This window comes from Pseudorasbora parva, chromosome 4 (genome assembly GCF_024679245.1).
Source record: "Pseudorasbora parva isolate DD20220531a chromosome 4, ASM2467924v1, whole genome shotgun sequence".
NCBI classification, from domain to species: Eukaryota; Metazoa; Chordata; class Actinopteri; order Cypriniformes; family Gobionidae; genus Pseudorasbora; species Pseudorasbora parva.
The window spans coordinates 10,306,435-10,334,018 of record NC_090175.1 but is presented as its reverse complement, the minus strand read 5'-3'; the positions used below and the strand labels follow the sequence as shown (position 1 = coordinate 10,334,018).

The window sequence follows — 27,584 nt, the reverse complement described above, 5'->3', positions numbered from 1 at the left end:
GTTGAAGCTAAACGCTGCAGGACAGTGGCCCTCCAGTATCGAGTTTGAGGAACTCTGACCTAAACGATACCCAACTCTAGTTATTAGTTAACATTTAAGAATGGAACAAGGGGAAAATTCAGAACTTGAGATGAACTAACCTCATACGAACTGCACACAAGTTTAAAGATGTCCACCTCAGGATGAGGCTCGCCGTTATCCGTCAGGAGAGAGTGAAGATGAGGGATCGGAGGAAGGGTGCTGTCCTTATTGGTCACGCTGTCCAGATACCTATAACACACACACTTGTTTGTGACAGCATACTATATAAATACACATACACACTCACTTCGTAGCACAATATCTATGCATCTTACTATATCTAGTTCCTTCCAGTATACTGTCTAATCTCAATGTAGTATGCTTCATTCACAAACATTTACTCACTACATAGTGGACTACATGTACTCAATATGCAGAATACTGTACACTCACTGTGCAATACACAGCATTTAAATCACTTTGCATCACACTATGCAACATTCTACACACAATACTCAATTTGCTGTACACAACAAACGCTAAGTTTGCTTATAGACTATGTATACTCATTACACTACTCAATCTGCAGTATACTGTAAACTCTATGCAGTATGCAGCATATTGTATCTAGTTCCTGTCAGTTTACTATGTCTACTCAGTATGTTGTATAGTGCTCATGGGCGTCTGAAAGATTGTGTGTGGGTGGGACAAGACCCACCCACTTTTTACGACCCATGATATTGGACCCACTCACTTTTATTGTCTCTAATTCAGCACGTCTGTTTACCTACCCCTAACCAAGAAACGCTTATTAAACAAATGTTAGACGCTTTATTTCCACTTTTCTAATATCTTCTCCATTTTTATTGAAATTAAATGCCTTTCCGAACTGATATGTGATTGGAAAAGGGAGTAGAGCGAGTGTGGCAAAAGGCGGATTCGAACCTCTGATCAATTTGTATCAAAGCTTGATGTCATGTGTCTTTACCCTACACTATAGCCACGGTAAATTAAAGTGATTTCTGTAGTTTTGTCTGGCCCAATCGTTTAGTAAAGGGCGGTATATTTGTATTTATTGTAATGGCATCTAACGTTACTCTTCAGTAAAAAAAAATGCTGACAGAGAGGACCCACCAACTTTTTATTTGCTACCGATGCACATGTGTATGCTACTATACGAATGGGTCAGAGCATCTCCTAAACTGCAGCTCGTCTGCAGTGGTCAGTGTCTATCAAAAGTGCTCCAAGAGGAAGAGAGGAGAAACGGCCACAGGGTCATGGGTGCGTTTACATGCATGTTTCTTAAGCCAAATATGTCCAATAAGCCGACAATGAACATGGTCATGTAAACGCGGTAACTCGTTCTTTTTTATCGGAGTAATGTCATAAACGGCGTAAGCATAAACCGGTTGGGACAGGTCGTTTTTTGCCTCTTACCCCGATTTCCCGCTGCATGAAAATGAATAAACTCTCCTTCTTTAGGTTTATTGAAGTGCGCATCTGTGATAGGTGACAAAAACGCAAACTCAGAGCATATTTAAACGCATCTAGACAGAGTGAGCTAGCGTTATACATGAAATAAGGACGCAGAAAATTGTAAAGATGTGTTCAAGCAGCAGAAGTAGAAGAGGTTCAGTCTAAACTCTGCATCTGTAACTTCATGAGGCATAATAGGAGCGGAAAATCTCCCGCTGATACGGTGCACGCTTTATTTAACATCACAACTGATGTCACAACAAGGAAATAAAATGTAAAATACATTTAAACCCGGTACATGTAAAATAAACCCGGTTTATTAATAAAGTCATGTAAACGCGGTTTACTTGCATTGTCAGTTTACTGGTTTGCATGTAAACGGGAAAAACTGATTATTTAAATAAGCTCATTTTTTTGAGTTATGCTCTTACTGGTGTGAATGTAAACACACAGAGATGCACGTGGGGAGCGAAGGCTGGCCCGTGTGGTCCGATCAAACAGACGAGCTACTGGAGCTCAAACTGCTCAAGAAGTTAATGCTGGTTCTGATAGAAAGGTGTCAGAATACACAGAGCATCTCAGTTTGTTGTGTATGGGGTGGCATAACGACAGACCAGTCAGGGTGCCCATGCTGACCCCTGACCAATTATGTAAAGTTGAGATTAAAAAAGCTTAAAGGGTTAGTTCACCCAAAAATGATAATTCTGCTAGTGTCGTGCCCCTCCCAACCCATTCACACACCCATAGATGATTCGATTATCGGTCGACCATAGAAAGATTAGACAATTTTGATTCGAATGTGTAAATCCTTAATCCTTTACTCACTATAGTACGCAACATGCACTAAATTTGCATTATAGTGTATACTGTATGCAGCATATAATCACTTTGCAGTACAGTACATATGCAGAACACTACATATACTTACTATATATCACAATAAACGTACTCATTATTCTGTATGCTACACATATTGAGTAGTATGTGGTTGTCTTACCTGCCCAGAATGGTCATGGCTTCTCCGTCATCTTTACAGCCCAGCAGCTGATGGATGTTGGCATCGAGCACAGACAGAGCCAGCTGGAAGATGACCTTGATGCCCTCGTAAAAGAAGCAATCGACCACCACCACGGCGCTCTCGAAGGGCATGACGGACAGGAAGAGTGTGAGGAACCAGGAGAGCGAGATGGTGGAGATGACGCCCAGAGCCTGCATGCAGTCGTACAGCTGAGGAACGTAGACGTGAGCCAGCTCCTCGAACACACCCTGGTCCACCAAAGCACCTGAGACACACACACACACACACACACACACACACACACACACACACACACACACACACACACACACACACACACACACACACACACACACACACACACACACACACACACACACACACACACACACACACACACACACACACACACACACACAGTACTGTTAGATCTTGTATCCGGGTCGTTTGGTGACTGAGAAGGCTGCTTTCACACTAGTACTTCTACTGAACACCCGGGTTTGATTGACGAGAGTTCGGTTCGTTTGGATGATGTGAGCGCGGCCTTCTGAACTCAGGTGCGAATCCACAAACCGCTCCAGAGTCCGCTTAAAAAGGTGGTCTGGGGTTCGTTTCATGTGAACTCTAGTACGGTTCGCTGGTGATGTGAACACAATCGTACTAAATCGCGGAAGTGAAACTGCTATTAATGACGTATGATTTGATACAAATGTGTGTTTTGTGTGTTTTACTCATTTACCTGACGAGCGTCACTGACACACTGCAAGCAGAGAGCTGTGGATCTAATTTCTGCTCGTCTTCAGCGTTCTTTAGAGCATTTGCAGTGCATTCGCGGCAGATAGACGCAAGTGCCATTAAGTATTGAAGCTTTGGTAACAAAACCAATGGTTCAAAATTTTAATATAAAAGTGACGGGAGCAACGCTATACATTTCGCTGCCTTCACGCTAGCTGGTGTTACTAATCAACCGGGTAAACAGCTGCTGCTTTGACGCAAACAAACCCCCGGTTCGGACCCAAATAATATAATAAAATAAAATATACCGTATTTTCTGGACTTTAAGTCGCACTTTTTTCATAGTTTGGCTGGTCCTGCGACTTATAGTGAGGTGCGACTTGTTTATCAAATTTAATTCATACTGACTGACAATAATAAACATTTAGCTACGTCTACAGCCGCGAGAGGGCGCTCTATGCTGCTCCTGTAGCCCACCCCTGAAGAAAACAACTGAAACCTGTTAACTGAAATATTAACTTAAAGACAACAACTTAGAAAGACTGAACACAAACAAAATGCCCCCCATAAAGAAAATCCTGTTCTGCAAAATACAAACTAAATGTAGTAAAATATGCAGCCGAGCACGATTCACAGCGTTAGTCTGTTGTTCAATCTGTGGACTCGTTCCTTCAGCTCTGGCCATCTTGCTTTCAGTCCGCGATTAGCTTTCTTTGTTTTCTTCATTACAGTTAAAGTAACCTCTGCTTTTCGGCAGTCCCTCAAGTTTCTCACTCACTACAAACTTTCTTTCTGCTGCTCGGTTATTCACAGCGAGCGGGCGCGAGTTTCTGCCCTAATGCGACTTATAGTCCAGTGCGACTTATATATGTTTTTTTTCTCTTCATGACGCATTTTTTGACTGATGCAACTTATACTCCGGAGCAATTTATAGTCCGGAAAATACGGGAATATGAACAGAGTCCAGCGGGGGCAGGGGGAGGGGGAAGCAATCGAACCAAGTGTGAAAGCACCCTGAGAAGCTGGATGTCCTTGAGCTCACCAACGACTCTGGTGTTGTAGTAATCGGGAAGCATCCGCTCACATAAGGCCACCAGGAGCCAGAAAGCCTCTTCTTCTTTAGCGTACAGCAGCAGGACGGACGTCACGATGTTCATGGCCTGTGGAAGAAGACGAACTGTCATTATGACCATGCTGTGCGTGCATGTGTTGAGGAATCTCTCGAGCTGTGCATCATACCTGGCAGTAGCCGATATTGGGGTTGCGAAAGGCGTATGCAGTGAGGACTCTTCGCAAGGCGGCGATGCCCATCTCATTCTGAAAGGCTGGATGCTCCGGGAGAGAACGGTGCAGGTCTCTCTCGATCTCCTCTGTGGCCAGATTATATTTCCCCATTGACTTCTCCACCAGATCCTCATAATAACCAGGATGAGTGACCATCTCGTTAATCGCCCCTTTACGCAAAAATACACACACATAAATAACACACATTTAGCTAACAAACTTGTACCAAAAACACTCCAGGAACAAATTTTGTATTATTATGTAATAGTTATACTGGTGGTTTAGTTTTCAATTTAACTGTACTTTAACTCCATTAAATTCAACTCTACTTTATCTCCATTCAACTCGAATGTACTATTCATGAAGAAATTGTGAGTGGTGCTTGCAAAGTGGCAAAATTCGGGGCCCTGTGCCCCATAGACAAGCGTTATAAGCTAATCTGTTTTTAGAGATAAAACTCTTTACAATCGATTTTCATGAAAACACATCCCAGAGAACGATCTACTCGGTAACCATCTGTTAATTAGCCCTAGGTTCATTTCTCACCGGAGTTGTCCTTTAATAAATGTTTGATATACTAAACAGTTTGCATGAAGTGCATCAATGAATTTGACGGTGATGATTGTCATACTTGATTGCCATAATTGGCAGCTTGTGTAGTTAACTACTTGTTCAAAAGTTTAAGTTAACATTAGCTGAGCTAATTTGAAACTTGCCAAGCTACAGTACAAGAATGTCATGATGTAAAGGAGCTTTTATCCCATGATTTCAACAAACTGTTGTGTTTTCCCTGCCAATACACACAACTGTGACGAAACACAAGGCAGCTAGATTGCATGCTTGTGCGGTCATGTGTTTCAGTTTGTGCACTGGCCTATAAAGCTTGACTCTTCACAATAAAGTGCTCACATCTACAAACAGGAAGCAGGGTAAAATGCAAACAGGTACATGCACTGCACTTCAAGACAACCACAACAAAACAGGTGTCTGTGTGTGTGTGTGTGGGCATGTTTTTGTGACATTTGAGGACACAAATGTGTATAATGACATGGGTATGACACAGGTATTACAAGGAGGTTAAAATATGAGGACAGTGGCCATGTCCCAACTTTTCAAAATACTTATAAATCATACAGGTTGAGTTTTTTTTTATAAAGTAAAAATGCAGAATGTTTCCTGTGATGGGTAGGTTTAGGGGCAGGGGTAGTGTGTGTGTGTGTGTGTGTGTCTGTGTGTGTGTGTGTGTGTGTGTGTGTGTGTGTGTGTGTGATAGGTAGGTTTAGAGGTAGGTGCAGTGTAAGGGGATAGAAAATACGGTTTGTGCGGTATAAAAACCATTACGCCTTTGGAATGTCCCCACATTTCACAAAAAACAAACGTGTGTGTGTGTGTGTGTGTGTGTGTGTGTGTGTGTGTGTGTAAACAACAGTAAACACTTTTAAACATGTCCAGGTTGTTGTTAAATATGTCAAGTGCAGTGGCTGGTTTTGCTTCATGACCACGATTTTAAATGGGACATTAAGTGGTGTCCTGATTATCGTTTATTGCATAATACAAAAATGTCTGTTAAAACTTAAAATGAATTTGCTTATTTTCATTGTTTCAAAATGAAAACAATTTCTGCTTTTGTTCGCTGTGAATAAAAGTGTCTGCTAAATGCATGTAAATGTATTTATTGTGGTGCTCTAACTGTGCTTGACTTTCTGGTTAGTCCCATTTTATTATTGGCATTCAGCTTCGTTTTACTCGCAGCTGTCTGTCTGTTAGACATCAGACTCACCAGAAAACAGGAGCCACAGCTCTCCTCTCATGTTCTCCGGGATGCCCTGTAGCACCAGGTCTTTGGTCTTCTCCGTACGGTACATACACACTCCCTGACCATATTCGGTGAAGTGATTTTTCCAGGCCTGTTCCTTCAGAAACTCTTTAGCCTGAAAAAACGCAAGGAACAAGGTCATCTCATCACGGCTGCACAGACTTCAACTTCAGAAGTGCTGATGTCGGAGACTCTGACTAGCAAAGAAGCAAAGCCAGTGAACCGTGAACGACATTAGCTTTCCATTGTAATATGTGAGGTGGTGCATTTAATGCATATGAAAACATTAGATTAGACAATCTTCCGAGCAGAACCCTCCCTCCTACCCCAAAAATCACTCAAATACTCATTTGAATGCAAAACATGTGCATTTTCTTCTATTGCACACTGATATTGTGACTTAATTAACACAGCATAACTACTTTGAAAGCAAATGACTTGAATAAGCAGCTTTTTCAGGTCATTTCAACTTCATTTGTTGCAGGTCAGCAAACAGAACAAACTAGGTCTTCTCATGAGTCGCACTTCCTGTGTGTGTCCTACTAAAGCACCTGCTTTAACCACAACAAACACAATAACATGTACCTTACTTCAGGCTTTGAATTCTGACTGGATGAGGTGCATTCGAATGCCGATAAACTCACACTTGTGACGCACGTTATTTGCTAAATTGCCAAGACGTTCTTAAACAGCTTAGAGTTAGTTCACCCAAAAATGAAATATGTCATTAATTACTCGTTCCACACCCGTAAAGACCTCCGTTCATCTTCAGACACAGTTTAAGATATTTTATATTTAGTCAGAGTGTATGCACACTATACTGTCGATGTCCAGAAAGGGAATAACAACATCATCAGAGTAGTCCATATGAGACATCAGTGGGTTAATCAGAGTCTCTTGAAGCATCAAAAATACATTTTTGTCCGAAAATAACAAAAACTACGACTTCATTCCGCATTGTCTTCTCTTCTGGGTTCATCAAATAAAGACTCAAACGGTTATTATGAATCAGTGTATTGTTTCATGATTCGGATCGCATGTCAAACTGCCGAAATCATCCGAATCAATGAATCAATTCGCTGATTCATAACCGTTTGAATCTTTATTTGATGACTAAAAAAACAGGGAAGAGAAGACAATGCCGAATAAAGTCGTAGTTTTTGTGATTTTGGACCAAAATGTATTTTCGATGCTTCAAGAGACTCTGATTAACCCACTGATGTCTCATATGGACTACTCTGATGATGTTTTTATTCCCTTTCTGGACATGGACAGTATAGTGTGCATACACTTTCATTGAAGGAACAGAAAAGCTCTCGGGCTAAATATAAAATATCTTTAACTGTGTCTGAAGATGAACGGAGGTCTTACGGGTGTGGAACGACATTAGGTTGAGTCATTAATGACATCAATTTAAATTTTGGTGAACTAACCCTTTAATATTGGGGTCTTTCAGCATGTCCCTGCTGTTCTATGCAGTGATTCTATGAGCAAAAGCACCTTACAGCAAAAAATGCTCTTTTTATTTAGTAATTTTGTCTTGTTTCTAGTCTAAATATCTAACAATTCTTAAATCAAGATGCATTTACTATATACGTTAAACGACATAAGATAATTTTTCTTGTTTTGTTGAAAATAAAATCAAAATGAAGCAAGTTTTTGCTTAAAACAGGTCAAATTGGGGTGAGAAAAATAATCTTGTTTCTGATTGAAATCTTGTTTCTTGTTTCCGTCCCAAACAGAAATAAGATTATTTTTCTCACCCCGTTGGCAGATAATTTTTTAAGCAAAAACTCACTTTATTTTGATATTTTTCCCCAGAAAACAAGAAAAAATATCTTAGGTCATTTTACTTATCTAGTAAATGCTTCTTGATTTAAGAAGATTTAGATATTTGGACTGGAAACAAGAAAAAAATACTAAATAAGAACAGCATTTTTTGCAGTGCTCTGGATGCAGGACACATTTCAGAACAGATTTTACATGAGCTTTATTTTTTTATACGAGTCTAAATTTTACATCTCCATTAGTCCTATGAGTAAAAAAGGGACAAAATTAATAAAGAAGAAAATGCTACGGAGGATATCGTACCAGTTTGGGGTTGAACTCCTCGGGGGAGCGCCGGCGGTACATGGTCATCAGGGCTTGTGTCGCGGTGGGAACGCTGTTATCGTTGAGATTGAACTGCCTCTCGCTCTCTCCCTCAGAGCCCAGCGCGCTGCACTGAGGACTACATGACAGCACACTGCCCTGCTGCGAGTACACCTACACACAGAGATCTGCATCAGACACGGCGTCTCTAGATTTATATACTGCACACACAAACCGTGTTGCTCCCACCTCGTCGTCCGAGCTGCTGAGGCTGCCTGTGATTTCCCTCTCAAAGTAGATTTTGGAGGTGGTCTGCTGCAGGAAGTCCGAGATCCTCTGCACCAGGAAGTCCCGGTCTTTCAGGTTGGCAAAGAGGAAGGTCATTTTGTTTTTGGTGCTGATTGACAAGGGGCTGGGAAGGACGTTCGAGCTATCGGCTTTCTCAACGATGGTCACCTAGTAATGAGAGAGAGGGACAGGATGCAATCCGTTTTATTTTCACATACAGCTCTGGAAAAAAATAAGAGAACCCTTAACATTAAAAAAAAATAAAAATATCACTGGATTGTGGATTGAGAAAGATAATGTGGGATAAATGCTTATAAACACCTATGTAAAGTTGAGATTAAAACAGCTTAAAGGGTTAGTTCACCCAAAAATGTAAATTCTGTCATTATTTCCTCACCCTCATGTCATTGGACACCCGTCAGACCTCCGTTCATCTTCAGACACAGATGAAGATATTAGTGTTGAAATCCGATGGCTCAGAAAGGCCTTCATTGACACCAATGTCATTTCCTCTCTCAAGACCCATAAAGGCACTAAAGACGTCGTTACAAAGCCCATCTCACTACAGCGGCTCTACAATCATTTTATGAATAGATGAGAATAGTTTTTGTTCACAAAGAAACGAAATAACGACTTGTATAGTGATGTCCGAATTCAAAATTATGTTTCGAACGGTTATGAATCAGTGAATCGATTCATGATTCGGCTCACGTGCCAAACTGCTGAAATCAAGTGACTTTGGCGATAAGAATCACAAATTGATTCACTGATTCGTAACGGTTCGAATCTTTGTTTTGAATTCGGCCCTTCACTATACAAGTCGTTATTTATTTTTTGCACACACAAACTATTCTCTCTCTTCATAAAATGATTGTAGAGCCGCTGTAGTGAGATGGGCTTTGTAACGACGTCTTTAGTGCCTTTATGGGTCTTGAGAGAGGAAATGACATTGGTGTCAATGAAGGCCTTTCTGAGCCATCGGATTTCAACACTAATCTCATCTGTGTCTGAAGATGAACGGAGGTCTGACCAGTGGTGGTCAGGCTGGCCAGACTATATATATATATATATATATATATAGTTACGATTATATTTCCAGAAAGAATGTATTTATTTTTGGTGTATTTTCCATATGTCATCATCTAAACACATCACAACCCCGAGGACCAGCACTAGTAGAATAGCTTGCCTTCCATTGAAGCTGCTATTTTCCATTGGACCATAACTTTGACTGACGTGGGTCATTAGCCAATCAAAATTTGATGTGTAGTGATAGAACGGCCCAGAGGCCCAGCGATGTGTCGGTGTGCTACCTCCTGCTGGTGTCATCAGCCGTCTGAACTTTTCGCGGGTTGTGAGAGTTCTGTGTGAAATAAACTATGGCCGCCGCGGATGACGGGCTGCGTGCGAATGATCGATCCTGATGTCAAGCCGGTAATGTTAGCTAACAAGCGGTGTTTCTTTGGATGTTCTGTTGGTCCATATTTTTGTTTGTTTAAGAGTATTTGTGCCAGCAGATTTTGATTATTTTCACCATTTGCCTAAACGGTGACACGTGAGTGCAGTATCATCAATAAATAGTCAAATTGCCTTTTTGTCTTGCGTGTAATTTTTGCTTGCCCCCTTCCCAACGAACACTATGAAAGCAAAGTTCGTAGTAGTATTGTGTACAGTGCATTATTGTATTTTGCGTGTATGTGTGTGTGTGTGTGTGTGTGTGTATTATGACACACAGGAGAGAGTGAAATATGAGGACATTGGCCATGTCCCCACTTTTCAAAATGCTTATAAATCATACAGGATGAGGTTTTTTTTAGAAAGTAAAAATGCAGAATGTTTCCTGTGATGGGTAGGTTTAGGGGCAGTGGCAGTGTAGGGGGATAGAAAACACGGTTTATACAGTATAAAAACCATTGCGCCTATGGAATGTCCCCATATGTCACAAAAATGTGCGTGTGGGTGTGTGTGTGTGTGTGTTGTTATGGTGACGGCGTGGGGCTTGTTGATCGTGTGTGTGTGTGTTGTTATGGTGACGGCGTGGGGCTTGTTGATCGTGTGTGTGTGTGTTGTTATGGTGACGGCGTGGGGCTTGTTGATCGTGTGTGTGTGTGTGTTGTTATGGCGTGGGCCGTGTTGATCGTTAGTGAAGGCCCTGACTGAAACCCCACGGTACGCTACTGGGTCTGACGGGTGTCAAACGACATGAGGGGGAGGAATTAATGACAGAATTTACATTTTTGGGTGAACTAACACTTTAAATCTAATTAAAATGGATATGTTTGCTGTGTTTTTATTAGAGTATCATGTTGCTGTGACGGACCTCTCGGAGTGGGATAATCAGGCTGCAGATGGTCTCCTCTTTACTGGTGAAGCAAATGTAATTTGTGGAGACAAACATCTGTCCGAGGATGTGCATCTTGTTGAAGGGGGTCCATAGCGTGCAGTCTGTGTGGCCGTCCAGTTTCTCATCCTTCGGCAAGCGGAAAAGCGCCCGGTATCGCTCGCTTTTGGCCCTGGCATCCAAATCTCTGTAGTTGCAGAAACAAATGTAAAACTGAAAAAGGCTGCCTAAAGTTTCCTAAACTTCTGCTGAATGCATATTGCTAACATAATCAAAGTGCTCTTGGATAATCCTCTTAGTTTGCAAAGGTTCTTTCAAAGCACTCGGAAAGAAAAACAGATCTACTTCCAATTTCACACAGTTGCCTGACGACCATTTACTCCACAATATAATCCTTCACTATTTTGCAATTCCACTATCATCTTTAAGACAATTGCAATATGAATCTGACTTTTTATTGTTTGTAATATTATTTTTAAGCAATTCTGGGACTGATTGATACAACAAAAATATCCTCTCAAGATTTTATTTTATTTTAAATCACAATATACATTTTATTTAATCAATTTATTTCACAGTAACAGTATATACTATTATAATTATTGTTTTTGCAAGAAATTCCACCCTAGTTTTTTATATATTACATAATCATAATGCAATTTTTTTATAATCTAGTGAAATTAATACTTCTACTAAATTACTACATGATACAAGCACTTCATCGGGTACTCATTTAATTTAGTTAAAGTTTTTCTCTTTTAAATAAAAATTGTATTTATAAACTTAGACAAAGCGTTGGAAGAATAACCACAACAAATCAAAATTTTGTTATCTTTTATAATCTAGTAAAAATGTATACTTGTACTAAATTACTACATATTAAAAGTACTTAAAGTACTCATTTAATTAATTTTTTTCTTTTTAAATTTTTTTTTTTTTACTTTATTGACAAAATTCCAGAAGAATAATCACAACAACAAAAAAATGTATCTTTATAATCTAGTGAAAATGTATAATTTTACTAAATTACTACATATTAATAGTACTTCATCAGGTAATCATTTAGTTGTTCTTTTTTAATAATAAAAAAGATATCTAAACTTTATAAACACATTTCTGAAGAATAATCTCAAGTTTGGCAGTACAATTTTGTTTTTTAAGTTATTATTTCTCCATAAAAGTATAAATGTCACCCAGCTAACCGGGCAGAGTTTCTCTTGATTTATCAGTTTTATATCGTTTTATCTCTCCACTGGCTTCATGAGCGTTACTGACACAGACCTTTTGAGGGCCGACACTTTCTTGGGCGACTTCTTCTTGAGTTTGGGCAGAGAGCGATCCTGCTCGAAGCCCTTGTTGTCCAGCAGCTGTCTCATGGCTATGTTGGCAAGCTGCTCCATGAGTTTGAAGGTCTCGTTGATGTTCAGGAAGACGGAGAAGACGTGTTCGCTGCAGCGTGTGCTGACCCGCACCATGTCCGGCAGCAGAAGCGTGGCGTTCTTCTCCAGCTGAGTAATGTCAGCCCAGCGGATCACAAGCTTAACTGAAACAAACACAAGAGCAAACATTAAAGGGTTAGTTCAGCCAAAAAGGCAAATTCTGTCATTAATTCCTCCCCCTCATGTCCTTTGACACCCGTCAGACCTCCGTTCATCTTCAGACACAGATGAAGATATTAGTGTTGAAATCCGATGGCTCAGAAAGGCCTTCATTGACACCAATGTCATTTCCTCTCTCAAGACCCATAAAGGCACTAAAGACGTCGATACAAAGCCCATCTCACTGCAGCGGCTCTACAATCATAGTTAAGTATTTTATTTTAGCGACGAGAATAGTTTTTGTGCGCAAAAAAAACGTATAGTGCTGGGCCGATTTCCAAAACAAAGATTCGAATCGTTATGAATCAGTGAATTGATTCATGATTCGGATCGCGCGTGAAACTGCTGAAATCACGTGACATTGGCGATCCGAATCATGAATCAATTCACTGATTCATAACGGTTCGAATCTTTGTTTTGGAAATCGGCCATCACTATACAAGTCATTATTTTGTGTTGTTTTTTGCGCACAAAAACTATTCTCTTCGCTAAAATGATTGTAGAGCCGCTGTAGTGAGACGGGCTTTGTAACGACGTCTTTAGTGCCTTTATGGGTCTTGAGAGAGGAAATGACATTGGTGTCAATGAAGGCCTTTCTGAGCCATCGGATTTCAACACTAATATCTTCATCTGTGTCTGAAGATGAACGGAGGTCTGACGGGTGTCAAACGACATGAGGGAGAGGAATTAATGACAGAATTTAAATTTTTTGGGTGAACTAACCCTTTAAGATTCATTAGGACAGAACATTTTAGCACAAAATATGAGGTTTTGAATCCATCCCTCCCAGCCTCATTTTCATCTGCGTTAAATTCAATATAGTGTCTAACCTGACAAAGATCTACCCATCTCGTCCCGGGCAGCTGCTGCCCTACTCACCCTCTTTCCCGAGCAGGTAGGAGTAAAAGCAGAAGTGGTTGATGCTGAGGTACAGCCAGCCCTGCCGCGGCACCTTCCCCTTCCAGTAGCTGCAGGAGTAGTAGTTCACCAGCTTCTCCTCCTCAGGCATGCCGAAAAGCTTACGAAACTTAGCGATAGCCTCCTTGAACTTGTCCGTGTCGTCGTCTTCTTTGATGTCGTGGCTCTTGTTGTATTCTGCAATAATGCCCTGGACACAAAAAGGCACATGTAAACACAGATACACAAAATGGTTCAAACAAAATCAGGGGGGGGGGTCAATTATGAACAGAAACTCTAAATTATGTTTATTTAGAGATTTCTCACCATACCAAAGTTGACTTTTTTTATGCGTATCGAAGAATTTATTTGGAATGGTGTTAAATGGCGTTTCCATCCAGCATATTTTATATGCGAGATCTCAAATGTGCGCTGTAACGATATGCGATATGAAATCGAAATCGCAATATGCAGGTCCACGAACCTGTATCGCGATGTGTGAAGGCAGAATCGCGACACACCCCTTCCAACTCCCAGAATTATCCTTCCTGTCCAGGACCAACTTTTAAGTCAGCAGTATGGCAACATTTCGCCAGTGGAGAACAAGGATGGCAATCGTGTAGTTGACAAGACCCACACAACTTGCCGTAAGTGTTTCGAGAAGCTTCCCCAACCGGCCGGCAACACAACCAACATGCAGATGCCGGAGACACACCGCAAGCGTGGTGTGAGCGTTTCGTATCTGGTGCGTGTCAGCCGCAGGGCGGCTGCGTAGCGTTTTCTCTTTCTTTGCACACCAGAAGCGTGTCTGACAGCGCTTCTGCTGGTATTGATGTACAGGATGTAAATATATATTGCCTATTGATACCGCAAAGAAAACCTCGGCAGTAGCCTATTGACCACACAGATATATGGTATTGACGGCAAAATAGGCTACAGAATATTTCATTCTGCATTGACAGGTCTAATATTTCAAAATCGATAATTATGTTGTTTCTTATTATTAAAATTTGGCCCATATCTGCATTTATGTTAACCTACAGACTTTCGAACATGAAAATGTCATTTATTATTATGCATTCGTGTCAAAATGACATATAAACATCTTTTCCTATTCTATTTTGCCTGGAAACGCTTCCAACACGCTCGCGTGTCGAGTTAAAAATAGGCATCTCTTCTATTTGAAGCATGCATGCATTTTCCGTGCGTGTCACGCAGGCATTATGCAAACTCTAACTGGTTAACATGAGAGCTCGAGCCCCGTTATGCATTACCGAGCCGGGCGCATTTCTCTCAAAATGTGCTACCAAAACTTCTGGAGAAAACAAAGGCTAAGGTGTTGGAAGGGTTGAGTACTGCTGAATCCATCACAATCCCCACCGATGGCAACCCCGCCCAAACACGCGCTATAGAGCCACAGAGAGTAAGCCTCAGTTACCTCAGTGCGAAAAAACATTAACCATTTTTCTTTGTAAATGTAAGATTGATTGAAGAAGAATTTTCAAAATGCTCGAATCATCTCCACTATGGACTTTAGTTCTGTTTGTTTTTCAACAGTATTTTTTTTTTTACAAAGAAAACAGAAGTGTTATAGCTTTGGTTATATAGTTTAATTTACTTAGGTATTTTGTTAATAATTTGCATAGTTAATATTGTTATTTGGTGTTCAGTTTATACAGGTTTCTCAAATGTTATTTAATAAATTAATTTTTTTTCCCCTCAAAATATCTTTTGAACTGTTTTGTTTTCCCCCATATCGAGGTTTGTATCGTACCATGGGTCAAAAATCGTGATACGAACCGAATCGTGGGTTTGGTGTATCGTTACAGCCAAAAAAAACGGACTATAAATCCGCTTTCCTTTAAATAATCTATTATAAAGTGCTGTATAAATAAATGTGCCGTATTACAGATGCTTTCTTAACGGATGTTTTCTCACTGCCGCCCTTTTTGTTGTGTTTATTCTGTTATTGAGAGGATAATGTGCAGCACATATTCAAATATTCCTCTAAATTGGGATGTTTGTTAAAAGTATATCACTGTAAATGTATTTCCAACTTATTTTTACCCCCAAGCGAAGAACGAAAAATAACTTTTTTTTTTTCAAGCATGTAGATCTCTTCTCTCAGACCCCAAAATCAAGACTTTGTGAAAGGGGATAATATAATGACACATGAACCGCAGTCCGTGAACACAGTTGGGAATGCTTGCCGAACCTGTATTTTGCCCTTGACGAACGTGGTGATGTCATTCTCATTCTCGAAGATGGAGAGCGTTTGCAGCAGATTCTGCTCCAGCCATTCCCAGTTCTCCGTGATATCCTTACGAGAGCTCCCTAAAAACAAAAAGATTTTGGCACCTCTTCGTTGTCAAATATTTCTAATCCACCCGTTTAGGATAATGAATTTGATTTGAAGTCTGTATCCGCAGCGACTTCATTTGCCTCCGGTGCGGAGCAGCAGATGGGTCTGTTCATCATTTCATTAGCTCTGTATTAGCACCGCTCTCCTCAGGCAGCACATCAAACACATTACTGGCATGAGAAAAGACTCATTAAGATCGTCCTGTGATAAATACCCCTGCAACTAGGTAAAGATGGAATATAAAACATCCTTGGTTGACAGAGATAATAAACAACTAAATTGTATTAATATTTCATACTACTGTCAACCAAAAATCTATATACATTTAATTTATACATGCAGTGATCTATAATTAATCTCTCTCATCCATCCATCCATTCATCCATCTCATTCATTCATCCATCTAATTCATCCATCTATCCATCTTTCCACCAATCTCTCCCATCCATCCATGTAATGCTGTCATCCATCCATACATCTACTGTATCTCTCTCATGCATCCATCCATCCAGCTCATCCATTCATCCATCCAGCTTATCCATCCATCCAGCTCATCCATTCATCCATCCAGCTCATCCATCTATCCATCCATCCAGCTCATCAATTCATCCATCCATTCATCCAGCTCATCCATCCATCCATCCATCCAGCTCATCCATTCATCCATCCAGCTCATCCGTCCAACTCATTCATCCAGCTCATCCATCCAGTTCATCCATCTAGCTCATCCATCCAGCTCATCCATTCATCCATCCAGCTCATCCATCTAGCTCATCAATTCATCCATCCATTCATCCAGCTCATCCATTCATCCATCCAGCTCATCCGTCCAGCTCATCCATCCAGCTCATCCATCCAGCTCATCCATCCATCCATCCAGCTCATTCATTTATCCATCCATCCAGCTCATCCATTCATCCAGCTCATCCAGCTCATCCATTCATCCATCCATCCATCCATCCAGCTCATCCATTCATCCATCTATCCAGCTCATCCATTCATCCATCCAGCTCATCCGTTCATCCATCTATCCAGCTCATCCATTCATCCATCCATCCAGATCATCCATCCATCCAGCATCCATCCATCCAGCTCATCCATCCATCCAAAAAGCCTGTCACAGAACATATGCAGCATCTCAGAGCAGGCAAAAGGCTCTCTTGCCTTAAATAAAGAGATTTACCAAATGGCTTGCAGCAACCAAAGTAACAGCTTGTGTAATATGAACCAGCGTTAGCAGCTGCCTCTAAACCAGATTAGCTCAGAAGCAGGGCACTCTCCGCTCCTCTGGGAAGCCAGCGCTTTCCTTTGGCTTCAGACGTAAAGTTCTCAGCTAGAGCTCGGACACTTCGATGTAAATATTGTTTGACAACGATTTTATTGATATATCTTGTATAAATGGGTTTTAAGTTTATTTAAAAAATACTGAGTAAAATAAAATAATGAAAAGGTTAATTGCTCAATAAGTATTTTTTGTAGTGCTATCGAAATTGGCATAAATAATAATTTAATTGGTATACTGGCTTCCAAAATGTGGGTATTTGGAAAAAAACTTGGGTATTTTAACTAAATATAACGTATACTGTGTTTAATTTAATAAATTAATGCTTTTTCCTTTTTTAAGTAATATTTACTTGACTGAAAAACATATTGAAGGCTACATGACATTGTTTTAATACATTATTTATTTAGAAATAATATTTTAAATAAGTTTATTCATATTTACATTAATAAGTAATTTATAAATATTTTACTTAAATTAAAATTTGGTTAAATAATTGTTTCAAATAGTTAGCTAAAAATAAATTTGTGTTGCAAATTAGCTTTTGTAGTTAAAATGGATTTGAGAAATTTTACTGGTATTGCTTTGACAACTGAAACTTTGTTATTGTTATGATAAATTGTTGTGTTATTGTCTAATTCCATGTCTTTTCACATGCAAATAACGTAAAGTGAATGAATGTATACTGGTTAACACATTTGTCCCATTGCATGCTGCCCAGGCCTAATGATTAGTTCTCGACATGGCTTTTAGTTTTGGTTTAGCTGCCTATCATAACCAGAGGCGCTCTCATCATAAGTGCTCTTAATTGCACATTAACCGCTCTGTCCTGCATCAGCAGACTCGTTGTAGCCCTGCACAAACACCAATTCCCAACAAACTCCGGCTTTGCTTGAGCATTGATTCCTGTATTGAAGTTTTGAACCTAAAATGAACTTAAAAGCCGAGGCAGTGTGCGAACATCATGTTCACCCGGGCAGCATTTGAAAGAAAAGTGGACATTGATTTCTGACTTGAGATTCCACTTTAGAGACACTAGGGCATGAGGTAATGCTCCGGCAGCGGCAGGCCATCAGGGAGCAGGCGGGATATGTGAGGGAAGATTGCATTGCAGAATGGGAGCGGAAGGGAAGCAGTATGTTACCGTGGGCGATGGTCCAGTAAACAAGGGAATCGGGGGTCTGGTAGAGGATCCTGTACGGGGCCACGCGGGCACTGGAGTCCAACACGACATCAAGGGTGCCAACCAGCAGACCTGAGGGAAAACAGACAAAATACACGCAGGATGACGCAGGATGATGCTAGGATATATCAGTAGCCTATAACCGGCAAAATAATTCACACACACACACACACAAATAGATATTCACATTTGCTTCCCCCAAAATTCAGTTTAGTTACTATATCATGGAAATATATACTTATTTCTTTTTTAATTAAATTTATCTTGACTTTTATTATGACGGGACACAGTCGCCGGCGCTATTTCTGCTTTTTCGGTCATGAGTGTGAGGTAACGCAGCTCTGTTTATCATATCAGATACATTTGAGTGTATTTAAAATGATGTTATGACGTTACTCTGTGCGTTCGCTCAGCGGCTGCTGTGACTCTTGTTCACACTGCTAAGAGTAAAGTGTTTCTGCAGAATAAAACCGGACACCGAGAGTAGCGCAGATATGTTGCCATTGACAGGCGACTCCCTCAGACACTATGCTGAAACGTCCCGGCTCCTTGGTTAACACATGGGATATTGTAAGAACTCAACTGAACAAAATATATAACACCGGCCTAGTGTTTTTGGGATATTTTACTACAAAAATACTACATAGTGCACCATTAATGGCTCAACTAAAAACTTGAAAGGTGCAGCAGAGATCAGCAGAGGCCAATCAGCTTGTACCATCTAGTTTCATGACTGAATTAAATCATCTTTTGTAACATTACAAAGTCTTTACCGTTACTTTTGATCAATTTAATGCATTTCTTAATATAAAAAAGTATTAATTTCTTAAAACTGTACTGACCTTAAACGTTCAAACGAAAGGCTGCAGCTTGTAAAGCTCTAGGTGAGCCTGTAACCATTGTTAACTCTACCTGAGGAGCGTTAGCATTGCCGCAGTATCAGTGTCAGAGCATCAGACACCACAAATGAGGACACTTGCAAAACCTGCAGCTCAGAGCCGGAGCTTCTGCCTCTGGCATCACGCTCTCTTTATCTCCAGCTCGCATTCTCGCTCTATATACGCTGAGAAGGTGGAAATACAAAACCTACAACATTTCACAATCCAATGTGGACCGTACAGGTTTATCCAGACTGCACACACGCAAACAAAATTGGGATTTGAGATGTATGAAAGAAGGCAAGATTTTCATGAATAAATTAAAAGATGGGGAGGTGTAAAGAGAAAACCATACTTAAGTAAGCAGAGATACTTTACAGCGACATAGATTTGTAACAATACATCAAGGTCGACACAACAGCCTCTTAAAAGTCTAGCCTCAGTTAAAAGCTCAAAAGGGGCATAAGTAAACCAAAAAGGTCTTTTTACTAAAACGAATGACTAAACTAATGTTATGTAAAATTAAAGAGTCAAAGCCTACTTACACTGGATATGCAGGTTTCATCTGCTGTCATGTCCTCATCTCATATATGAACAAGATTCATGCTAATGTTCTCGCATTAATCACATAAAGAAGAGCCTTGTTGAAGTGTTTAGATGAGTTCACAACGCACAAGATGCAGTACCTTTAATGCACTGTAGTTGGAAAAATCACTTTTGTATCAAAAAATTAACTGTAAAAAATTAGGTGACATGCAAAATGTAGAGTAATTGCTCAAACTAATTGGAGTTAAGGGTACAAATATAGGGCCCTATGAAATACACAGTTTTTTCCTAAATCCTCTTTTTTAGTTTAAATTTTAACCAATACAAAAATCATGATATAATTTAACAACAGTTACATTTTTGGTTTGACCAATTACATTGGTTTTATTTTTTACCATATTCTGTGTTTTCTTTTTAAGTTTTCTAAATTTCAATTTAATTGTTTAATTATAATTTTAATTTTTTTAATCAAATTTAATAAAGTTTAATACAATTTAAAAAAGTTATAAAGTTTAAATTAATAACTATTGTAATAATCAAAAAGCATGTCTAATTCATTGAATTAATGAAAACAACTAAACAGCATTCATTTTCTTTTCTTTTTTTTCTTTATACACACACACACACACACACACACACACACACACACACACACACACACACACACACACACACACACACACACACACACACACACACACACACACACACACTTTTATTTTTTAATGTATTAGAAGTTAAATATTATTACAACTATTATTATTATTAGTGTTAGTATTAATTAGTGTTAGAGACATAACTAAATTCTACTATTCAACACAACAATGTTTCTGTCACAATTTCTTCAAGTTAAACCAAACTTTTATTTTGACAGGTTACCGTAAAAGACCTTTGGGCTTCTGTGTTTATATGATATGATGCTGCATCATATCAAAAGAAAGGGTAAAATGCTGATAAAGTGACTCTCAGAGCGGCTCTGGAGATGAAGTTCATGCATTCATGTCCTCATTTGGTGAGGCGGCAGAGGCTGAAAACACTACAGCGTCACGCGTCAATGATACCTAATTACCAATACGTAAATACGTAACTTCATTTACTAAAATACTGAGAATAACATGCACTGGTGAACCATGCACAGTAAGACCAGGAAAATGCATTATGAGATTACAAATGTAATTATTTTTTAATTTTTTTAATGTAATATCTCTTTGACTGTGCAGATTTTCCCAAACTTGAATGTGTGAATAGGAATCCACCAAAATAACAAGCTTCCAGTGCCTGCTCAAGCTCATGTGTGCAATAACACCCCCTCCTCCAGAACACATGACTTTCTGTTCCTGCTTTCATATGCTCGGATGAGCCACGGTTTCCTTGGTTGCGAAACAAGAGAGCAGAGATTTGAGAATACAGTAAGGATCACATGATCTATTCAGTTGCAGAGATCTATTCAGCTGTTTGTGAGCAACATTCAACTCATTCCTCAAACCTTCTTCAGTTCCAGTATTTCAGGTTTCCCTGACAGGCAGAAGCCTTCAAACGTCAAATAATCATGACATACTTATTCAAGTGTATTTTATAAAATCAACATTCATTAAGTGTTACAGTCTATACACAGAGAAAAGGGGTGTCAAAATTGTACCTTTAGGGGTACAATAGCTTGTCGCTCGGGCAGTACCCTTAAAATAACATGTACCCTTTTTTACGACAAAAAGGTTCATAGTATCTTAAGGGTACATACACTGCAAAAAATGCGCTTCTTATTTAGCCTTTTGTTTTCTTGTTTCCAGTCCAAATATCTACAAATTCTTAAATCAAGAAGCATTTACTAGATAAGTAAAATGACCTGAATGAGTTTTCTGGGGGAAATTATCTAAAATAAGTGAGTTTTTGCTTAAAACAAGCAAAATGATCTGCCAATGGGGTGAGAAAAATAATCAAATTTTTCTGATTGAAATCTTGTTTCTCGTTTCTATACCTGACAGAAATAAGATTATTTTTTCACCCCATTGTCTTAAACAAAAAAAGCATTTTTTTGCAGTGTATTTGTACTCTAAGGTACTAATCTGCAACTTTTTAGGAGTAAAAAAGGTACAAATGTGTCCTTTTAAGGGTACTGCCCCAGAGACAAGCTGTTGTACCCCTATAAAGGTACAATTGACACCCTTTTTCTCTGTATTAATATAATGGCATTTAAGAAGCTAATTCATTTACAAATGCATTCAACATTAATGATTAAATTTCTTCTGAAATAAGCATGATATATTCTATTCTTGGATCATGAATATTAATAAGGCTGCATGATTGTACAGTCCCAGAACTCCTGCCAGAGTTAATATTCATGCACTACGACTTAACTTCACACTGATACACAGCAGCAAAGTCATATTTCATATTAAAGTCAAGTGCAATCCCATAGACTTCAAGCTGAATGACTTTAAACTGGATGTTGTGCTCCCCCGTTGCACACGTACATTAACTCTGGGAACTCAATTCAATCCGTCCTGCGTTTCTGATGTCTTGTTAGGACGTTTGGACGAGGAGTTGTGGGAGGAACATTTCATTGTTGTCTTCTCTCCGTCTAAATATAGAAGTTTCTGCTCTCGGTTGAATTCATCGCTGCTCAGAGAAAAACAGCCTTTTCAGCACATGGACAAAATCAATCCCCAGCATCGACCCGATACAACTGGATTGAATCCCATTAAAAAAACAAAGGGGCAGTAGACTTTACCCGTTTAACCACAGGAAAGGAGTTCGGCCTCCTACTGGATGCCTTTTTGGATAATGGACTAAAATCCAACTGATAACCAGATTACGCGATTTTAAAGGCTCCCAAATCTCCGACAACAGATTTCCATGGATCCAAGGAAAAAAATTTTTTTTTAAATAAAAAGACACTTTAAATTTCTCATGATAAACATTGCAGCCTTCACCTTTTTTCTCACAGTGTTAGAATACTCTGCTCTGATTGGTCAGGTGACCCAGTCTGTTGTGATTGGTCAGATGGTCAGAAGATTGCTTTAAAAAAAAATGTAATCACAAAACGTAAAAGTCATGTAACTTTATTGATAATAAAACATGTAAACAATTAAGAACATGTCTTTATTGAAATTGAATTTAATTCATTTAATTTACTGAATTTTTTACTGCTGTCACTCTTAGCTTCTGTAAATATGCCTATTTTAAATGAACAGCTCAGTCATTATAGCACAATATGATAATCTGTGGCTGGGTTGGGGCTTCAAATATTGCCTTAAACAGTCAAAACGGTTGAGAGAATGACTGCTTTAGAGGAGACACGAGGGGAGAAAAAAACCTATTTAGATAAGACCGAAGCAAAAGTCCCCCATGTGTTCTCCATTTAATCTCACTGCTGTCAAGAAGCGAGTTCTCAGATGTTGTGTTCGCAAATCGCAATTCAATGAAAGACGTGGAAAAGCTATGCTCTAAATGAAAATACTAACAATATATAATCATATAGTATCCACTTTGGCTCTGGTAAAAAGTCATGTTTAAATAAGATATTTGGTCGGTTTGACGTATGCAAACATACCAAACACATTTCCTAATGCTCTTTTTTGGCTAGCAAAGCCGCTCCGGGTCATTCTGCTGGGCCGTGCCAGGCTCACCGACTCGCACTGGCAACTGGCACACAGCTCGCACATTTATGTAACAATGACATCATCTTTCCTCGCTAGAGTACGCTTTGTGTCTCTTTTCTTACTGACAGACACAAAGAGGTGGAGGCACAAACACCAGCAACATTTTGGCTCTTACAATATTTAATCACCGCTATCATTAACTCAAAGATTTATTCATAAACATCTCATTTTTCGAAAACTCCAGCATGATATCTGTTAATCAAAGATAAAGAGGCTGACACCGAGTGCCACACATACCTGTAAACCTGCAAATACTGGTCGGGTCACCAGGTGAGATCAATAAAACACATACACAACCTCAAACCAGCTCAGCTTTCTGCCATTGGCCAGTGATAATAACCTTACTGAGCCAGTTTAGTCACTAATATCTCACTAGATGGGTATCAATCAGCCAAACCGATTAATCAGCTGGCCATTCTGATATTAGCAAAGCAACAGAGGTGATGTTTAGTTTTTACAACAGTCTCCAAATCTACAGATATTGAAATGAAAGCTAAATTCATCTGTTCAGCCAATTGACAATCACTAGTCATTACAGCCACATTACAAAGCATCCGATATATAAACAATAATGGAAGATGCATTATATAGTGCTCGAATCCATCTCTCTACATGGCCTGTTCTGTAATGGAAATAATATGATTATGAAGCTTAATAGATCCACATGGGTCTATATTGGCCAATAAGCACAACCATACATCAATAGCACACATTGATTAGCTCAAGAAAACTTGATTCTGATTGGTCAGTCAAGTATCAGCAGTCAGATATTTCTGAAAAATAACTGATGTCAAAAGCGACACACATTGTTGGTTTAACTTAAAGTAAGTAACCTGGTTGCCTTAAAATTTTGAGTATTGAAATACATTTTTTGAGTTGATATAAATGAAGGAAATTGGTTTAATAAATAGAAACTCAAAATATTATTGTATCTGAACCACATAAAAATGTATAAATCATAAAAATAGCACAATTTGGCATGTTTCACTGCCTCATCACAAATAAAACACACAATTACCCAATATGCCTACAAAATATTTTTATAATATTTGAAGAAAGGTTGACGACTCTCAAAAGATTTTCATTGTTTTAACTCACATTTTTAATTTCAATGAACTCAAAATTAAGGCAACCAGGTAACTTATTTATAAAATAATATTTTTTACAGTGTAGCTGGAAACCAACATTCTTGTTCTCAATCAATGTCATGTTATTTCAAAATCTAATTAAAATATCGCCAGTGCATTAGGAAAATGAACTTTGTACAGACGCTAAATTACTTGCTTACCATGATCAGCAAGCTTTGCAATGCAAAAAGTACTAGACATACTAGAATATTTTCAAATTATTCTGATGATAATTGGTGATAAAATACTGCACTACATTGGGAAAATTCTATATAAACTTAACAAATTAATAAATGTATTGAACATTCACATCTGACCACACAGTGAACGCGCACGCGCAGGTGCGTCGCCACCACATATGCGATCGAAACCAGCACGCGTCCACCTGACTGTACAGGCATGAATGAAACACACACACCTGTGCATAAGCTGTCACGATAAATAACAGTGCAAGCAGTAGATTGAGTAATAATAATCAAGGCTTTACCCGCGAGTCCCCCTCCGCCGTCTCCATGGCCCTTTCTCTTCTGAAGGATGAAATACGGATTGGCTCTCTCTGTCATCCATAACGCGCTGGCCAACAGCACCTCCTCAGGGTTCACCCACATCTTCAGCTCGATTTCCTCACGAGGACATCAAACTAATCTTATAAACGTGGTCCAGTATGGAGTCGCTGTCCTGAAGCTTATCCAAGCGTCAAATCTCGCACCCGACGCGCTTCGAAGATCCGACGACGGTGTATTGGAAAAATTATAAACTGTCAGCAGACTATAACACTTAGTGCATCGAACAGATCGATAAATATTAAAATATGTGCATTAAAAAAAATGTATACAGTCCCCCTGGAGCTCCTTCAGACGCGCGCGCGCACCTTACACTACACAAATAATGCACACCTTTCCTTAAGGGACGACAGTGACTTTAACGCCTGTCAGAGCCCCTGTACTCCCGAACTAGAGTATTCCGCTGATTCATGGTGAAAGACAAGGATGTTTTCAGCGTTTACACGAGCTCCCGAAGCACGCAAAATAAACAATGCCTAACATCCCAGCCGTGTTATATTGATACTCAACTCACTAGCGCCACTGCAGCACGGACGGCGGCGCGCGCTCAGCGTGCGTCATGGGCAGGCCATTGTGACGTAACGATTGTGGGCGGAAAGCCCATTTGCTCATAAACAAAAAATGATTGACATTTTATCTTGACTGAAACAAAATAAAGACAATATTTGAGGATGCTTAGAATCACAAAATGGGTACAACTAAGGTATTACTATCAATAATGTATGATATAAAACAATAATAGAGAATTTCAATAAAATTCAAAATAATAGCCAATAGACCAATCAATAAAAGAAATAATAGCCAAACTAATATATGCTAAATAAACGCGCGCGTGTGTGTGTACTTCATGACATCTTTGGTTGGTTCAGGTAATAAAATAATCAATAAACAAATAAGGTAATATGTCTCTATCAGACAACACAGTGTTGTGATGATCATTAATCATGTAAATAAAAAATATATAATACAATAATAATGAATGAAATGATTCTTTAGGTGAGTGTATGTATGTATATATATACAGTACATATACATACATACATACACTCACCTAAAGAATTATTATTAACACACTGTGTTTGATATATATTTGTGTGTGTGTGTGTATGCATATATATATATATATATATATATATATATATATATATATATATATATATATATATATATATATATATATATATATACACTCACCTAAAGGATTATTAGGAACACCATACTAATACTGTGTTTGACCCCCTTGCGCCTTCAGAACTGCCTTAATTCTACGTGGCATTGATTCAACAAGGTGCTGAAAGCATTCTTTAGAAATGTTGGCCCATATTGATAGGATAGCATCTTGCAGTTGATGGAGATTTGTGGGATGCACATCCAGGGCACGAAGCTCCCGTTCCACCACATCCCAAAGATGCTCTATTGGGTTGAGATCTGGTGACTGTGGCGGCCATTTTAGTACAGTCAACTCATCGTCATGTTCAAGAAACCAATTTGAAATGATTCGAGCTTTGTGACATGGTGCATTATCCTGCTGGAAGTAGCCATCAGAGGATGGGTACATGCTGGTCATAAAGGGATGGACATGGTCAGAAACAATTCTCAGGTAGGCCGTGGCATTTAAACGAGGGGTCTAAAGTGTGCCAAGAAAACATCCCCCACACCATTACACCACCACCACCAGCCTGCAGTGGTAACAAGGCATGATGGATCCATGTTCTCATTCTGTTTACGCCAAATTCTGACTCTACCATCTGAATGTCTCAACAGAAATCGAGACTCATCAGAACAGGCAACATTTTTCCAGCCTTCAACTGTCCAGTTTTGGTGAGCTAGTTCAAATTGTAGCCTCTTTTTCCTATTTGTAGTGGAGATGAGTGGTACCCGGTGGGGTCTTCTGCTGTTGTAGCCCATCCGCCTCAAGGTTGTGCGTGTTGTGGCTTCACAAATGCGTTGCTGCATTCCTCGGTTGAAACGAGTGGTTATTTCAGTCAAAGTTGCTCTTCTATCAGCTTGAATCAGTCGGCCCATTCTCCTCTGACCTCGAGCATCAATGAGGCATTTTCGCCCACAGGACTGCCGCATACTGGATGTTTTTCCCTTTTCACACCATTCTTTGGAAACCCTAGAAATGGTTGTGCGTGAAAATCCCAGTAACTGAGCAGATTGTGAAATACTCAGACCGGCCCGTCAGGCACCAACAACCATGCCACGCTCAAAATTGCTTAAATCACCTTTCTTTCCCATTCTGACATTGAGTTTGGAGTTCAGGAGATTGTCTTGACCAGGACCACACCCCTAAATGCATTGAAGCAACTGCCATGTGATTGGTTGATTAGATAATTGCATTAAGGAGAAATTGAACAGCTATTCCTAATAATCCTTTAGGTCAGTGTACATACATAGCCTATTATTTATTTATCTT

General features: G+C 39.4%; 1 protein-coding gene across 1 annotated transcript in view; it reads right to left on the bottom strand.

The window, feature by feature from the left end:
- Positions 1 to 25,702, bottom strand: part of tbc1d9 (TBC1 domain family, member 9 (with GRAM domain)) — a 44,236-nt gene extending 18,534 nt beyond the window's left edge. The window contains exons 1-13 of the mRNA XM_067440835.1: positions 25,090 to 25,702; positions 18,354 to 18,464; positions 15,781 to 15,899; positions 13,548 to 13,776; positions 12,352 to 12,613; positions 11,050 to 11,257; positions 8,691 to 8,897; positions 8,442 to 8,615; positions 6,315 to 6,465; positions 4,490 to 4,704; positions 4,293 to 4,410; positions 2,495 to 2,780; positions 141 to 270 (exon numbers count right to left, since the gene is read on the bottom strand). Coding sequence (XP_067296936.1) covers positions 141 to 270; positions 2,495 to 2,780; positions 4,293 to 4,410; positions 4,490 to 4,704; positions 6,315 to 6,465; positions 8,442 to 8,615; positions 8,691 to 8,897; positions 11,050 to 11,257; positions 12,352 to 12,613; positions 13,548 to 13,776; positions 15,781 to 15,899; positions 18,354 to 18,464; positions 25,090 to 25,210 — 2,331 coding nt within the window. The 5' untranslated portion in view covers positions 25,211 to 25,702. The remainder of the gene's footprint in view (positions 1 to 140; positions 271 to 2,494; positions 2,781 to 4,292; positions 4,411 to 4,489; positions 4,705 to 6,314; positions 6,466 to 8,441; positions 8,616 to 8,690; positions 8,898 to 11,049; positions 11,258 to 12,351; positions 12,614 to 13,547; positions 13,777 to 15,780; positions 15,900 to 18,353; positions 18,465 to 25,089) is intronic.
- Between the last annotated feature and the right edge of the window lie 1,882 nt (positions 25,703 to 27,584).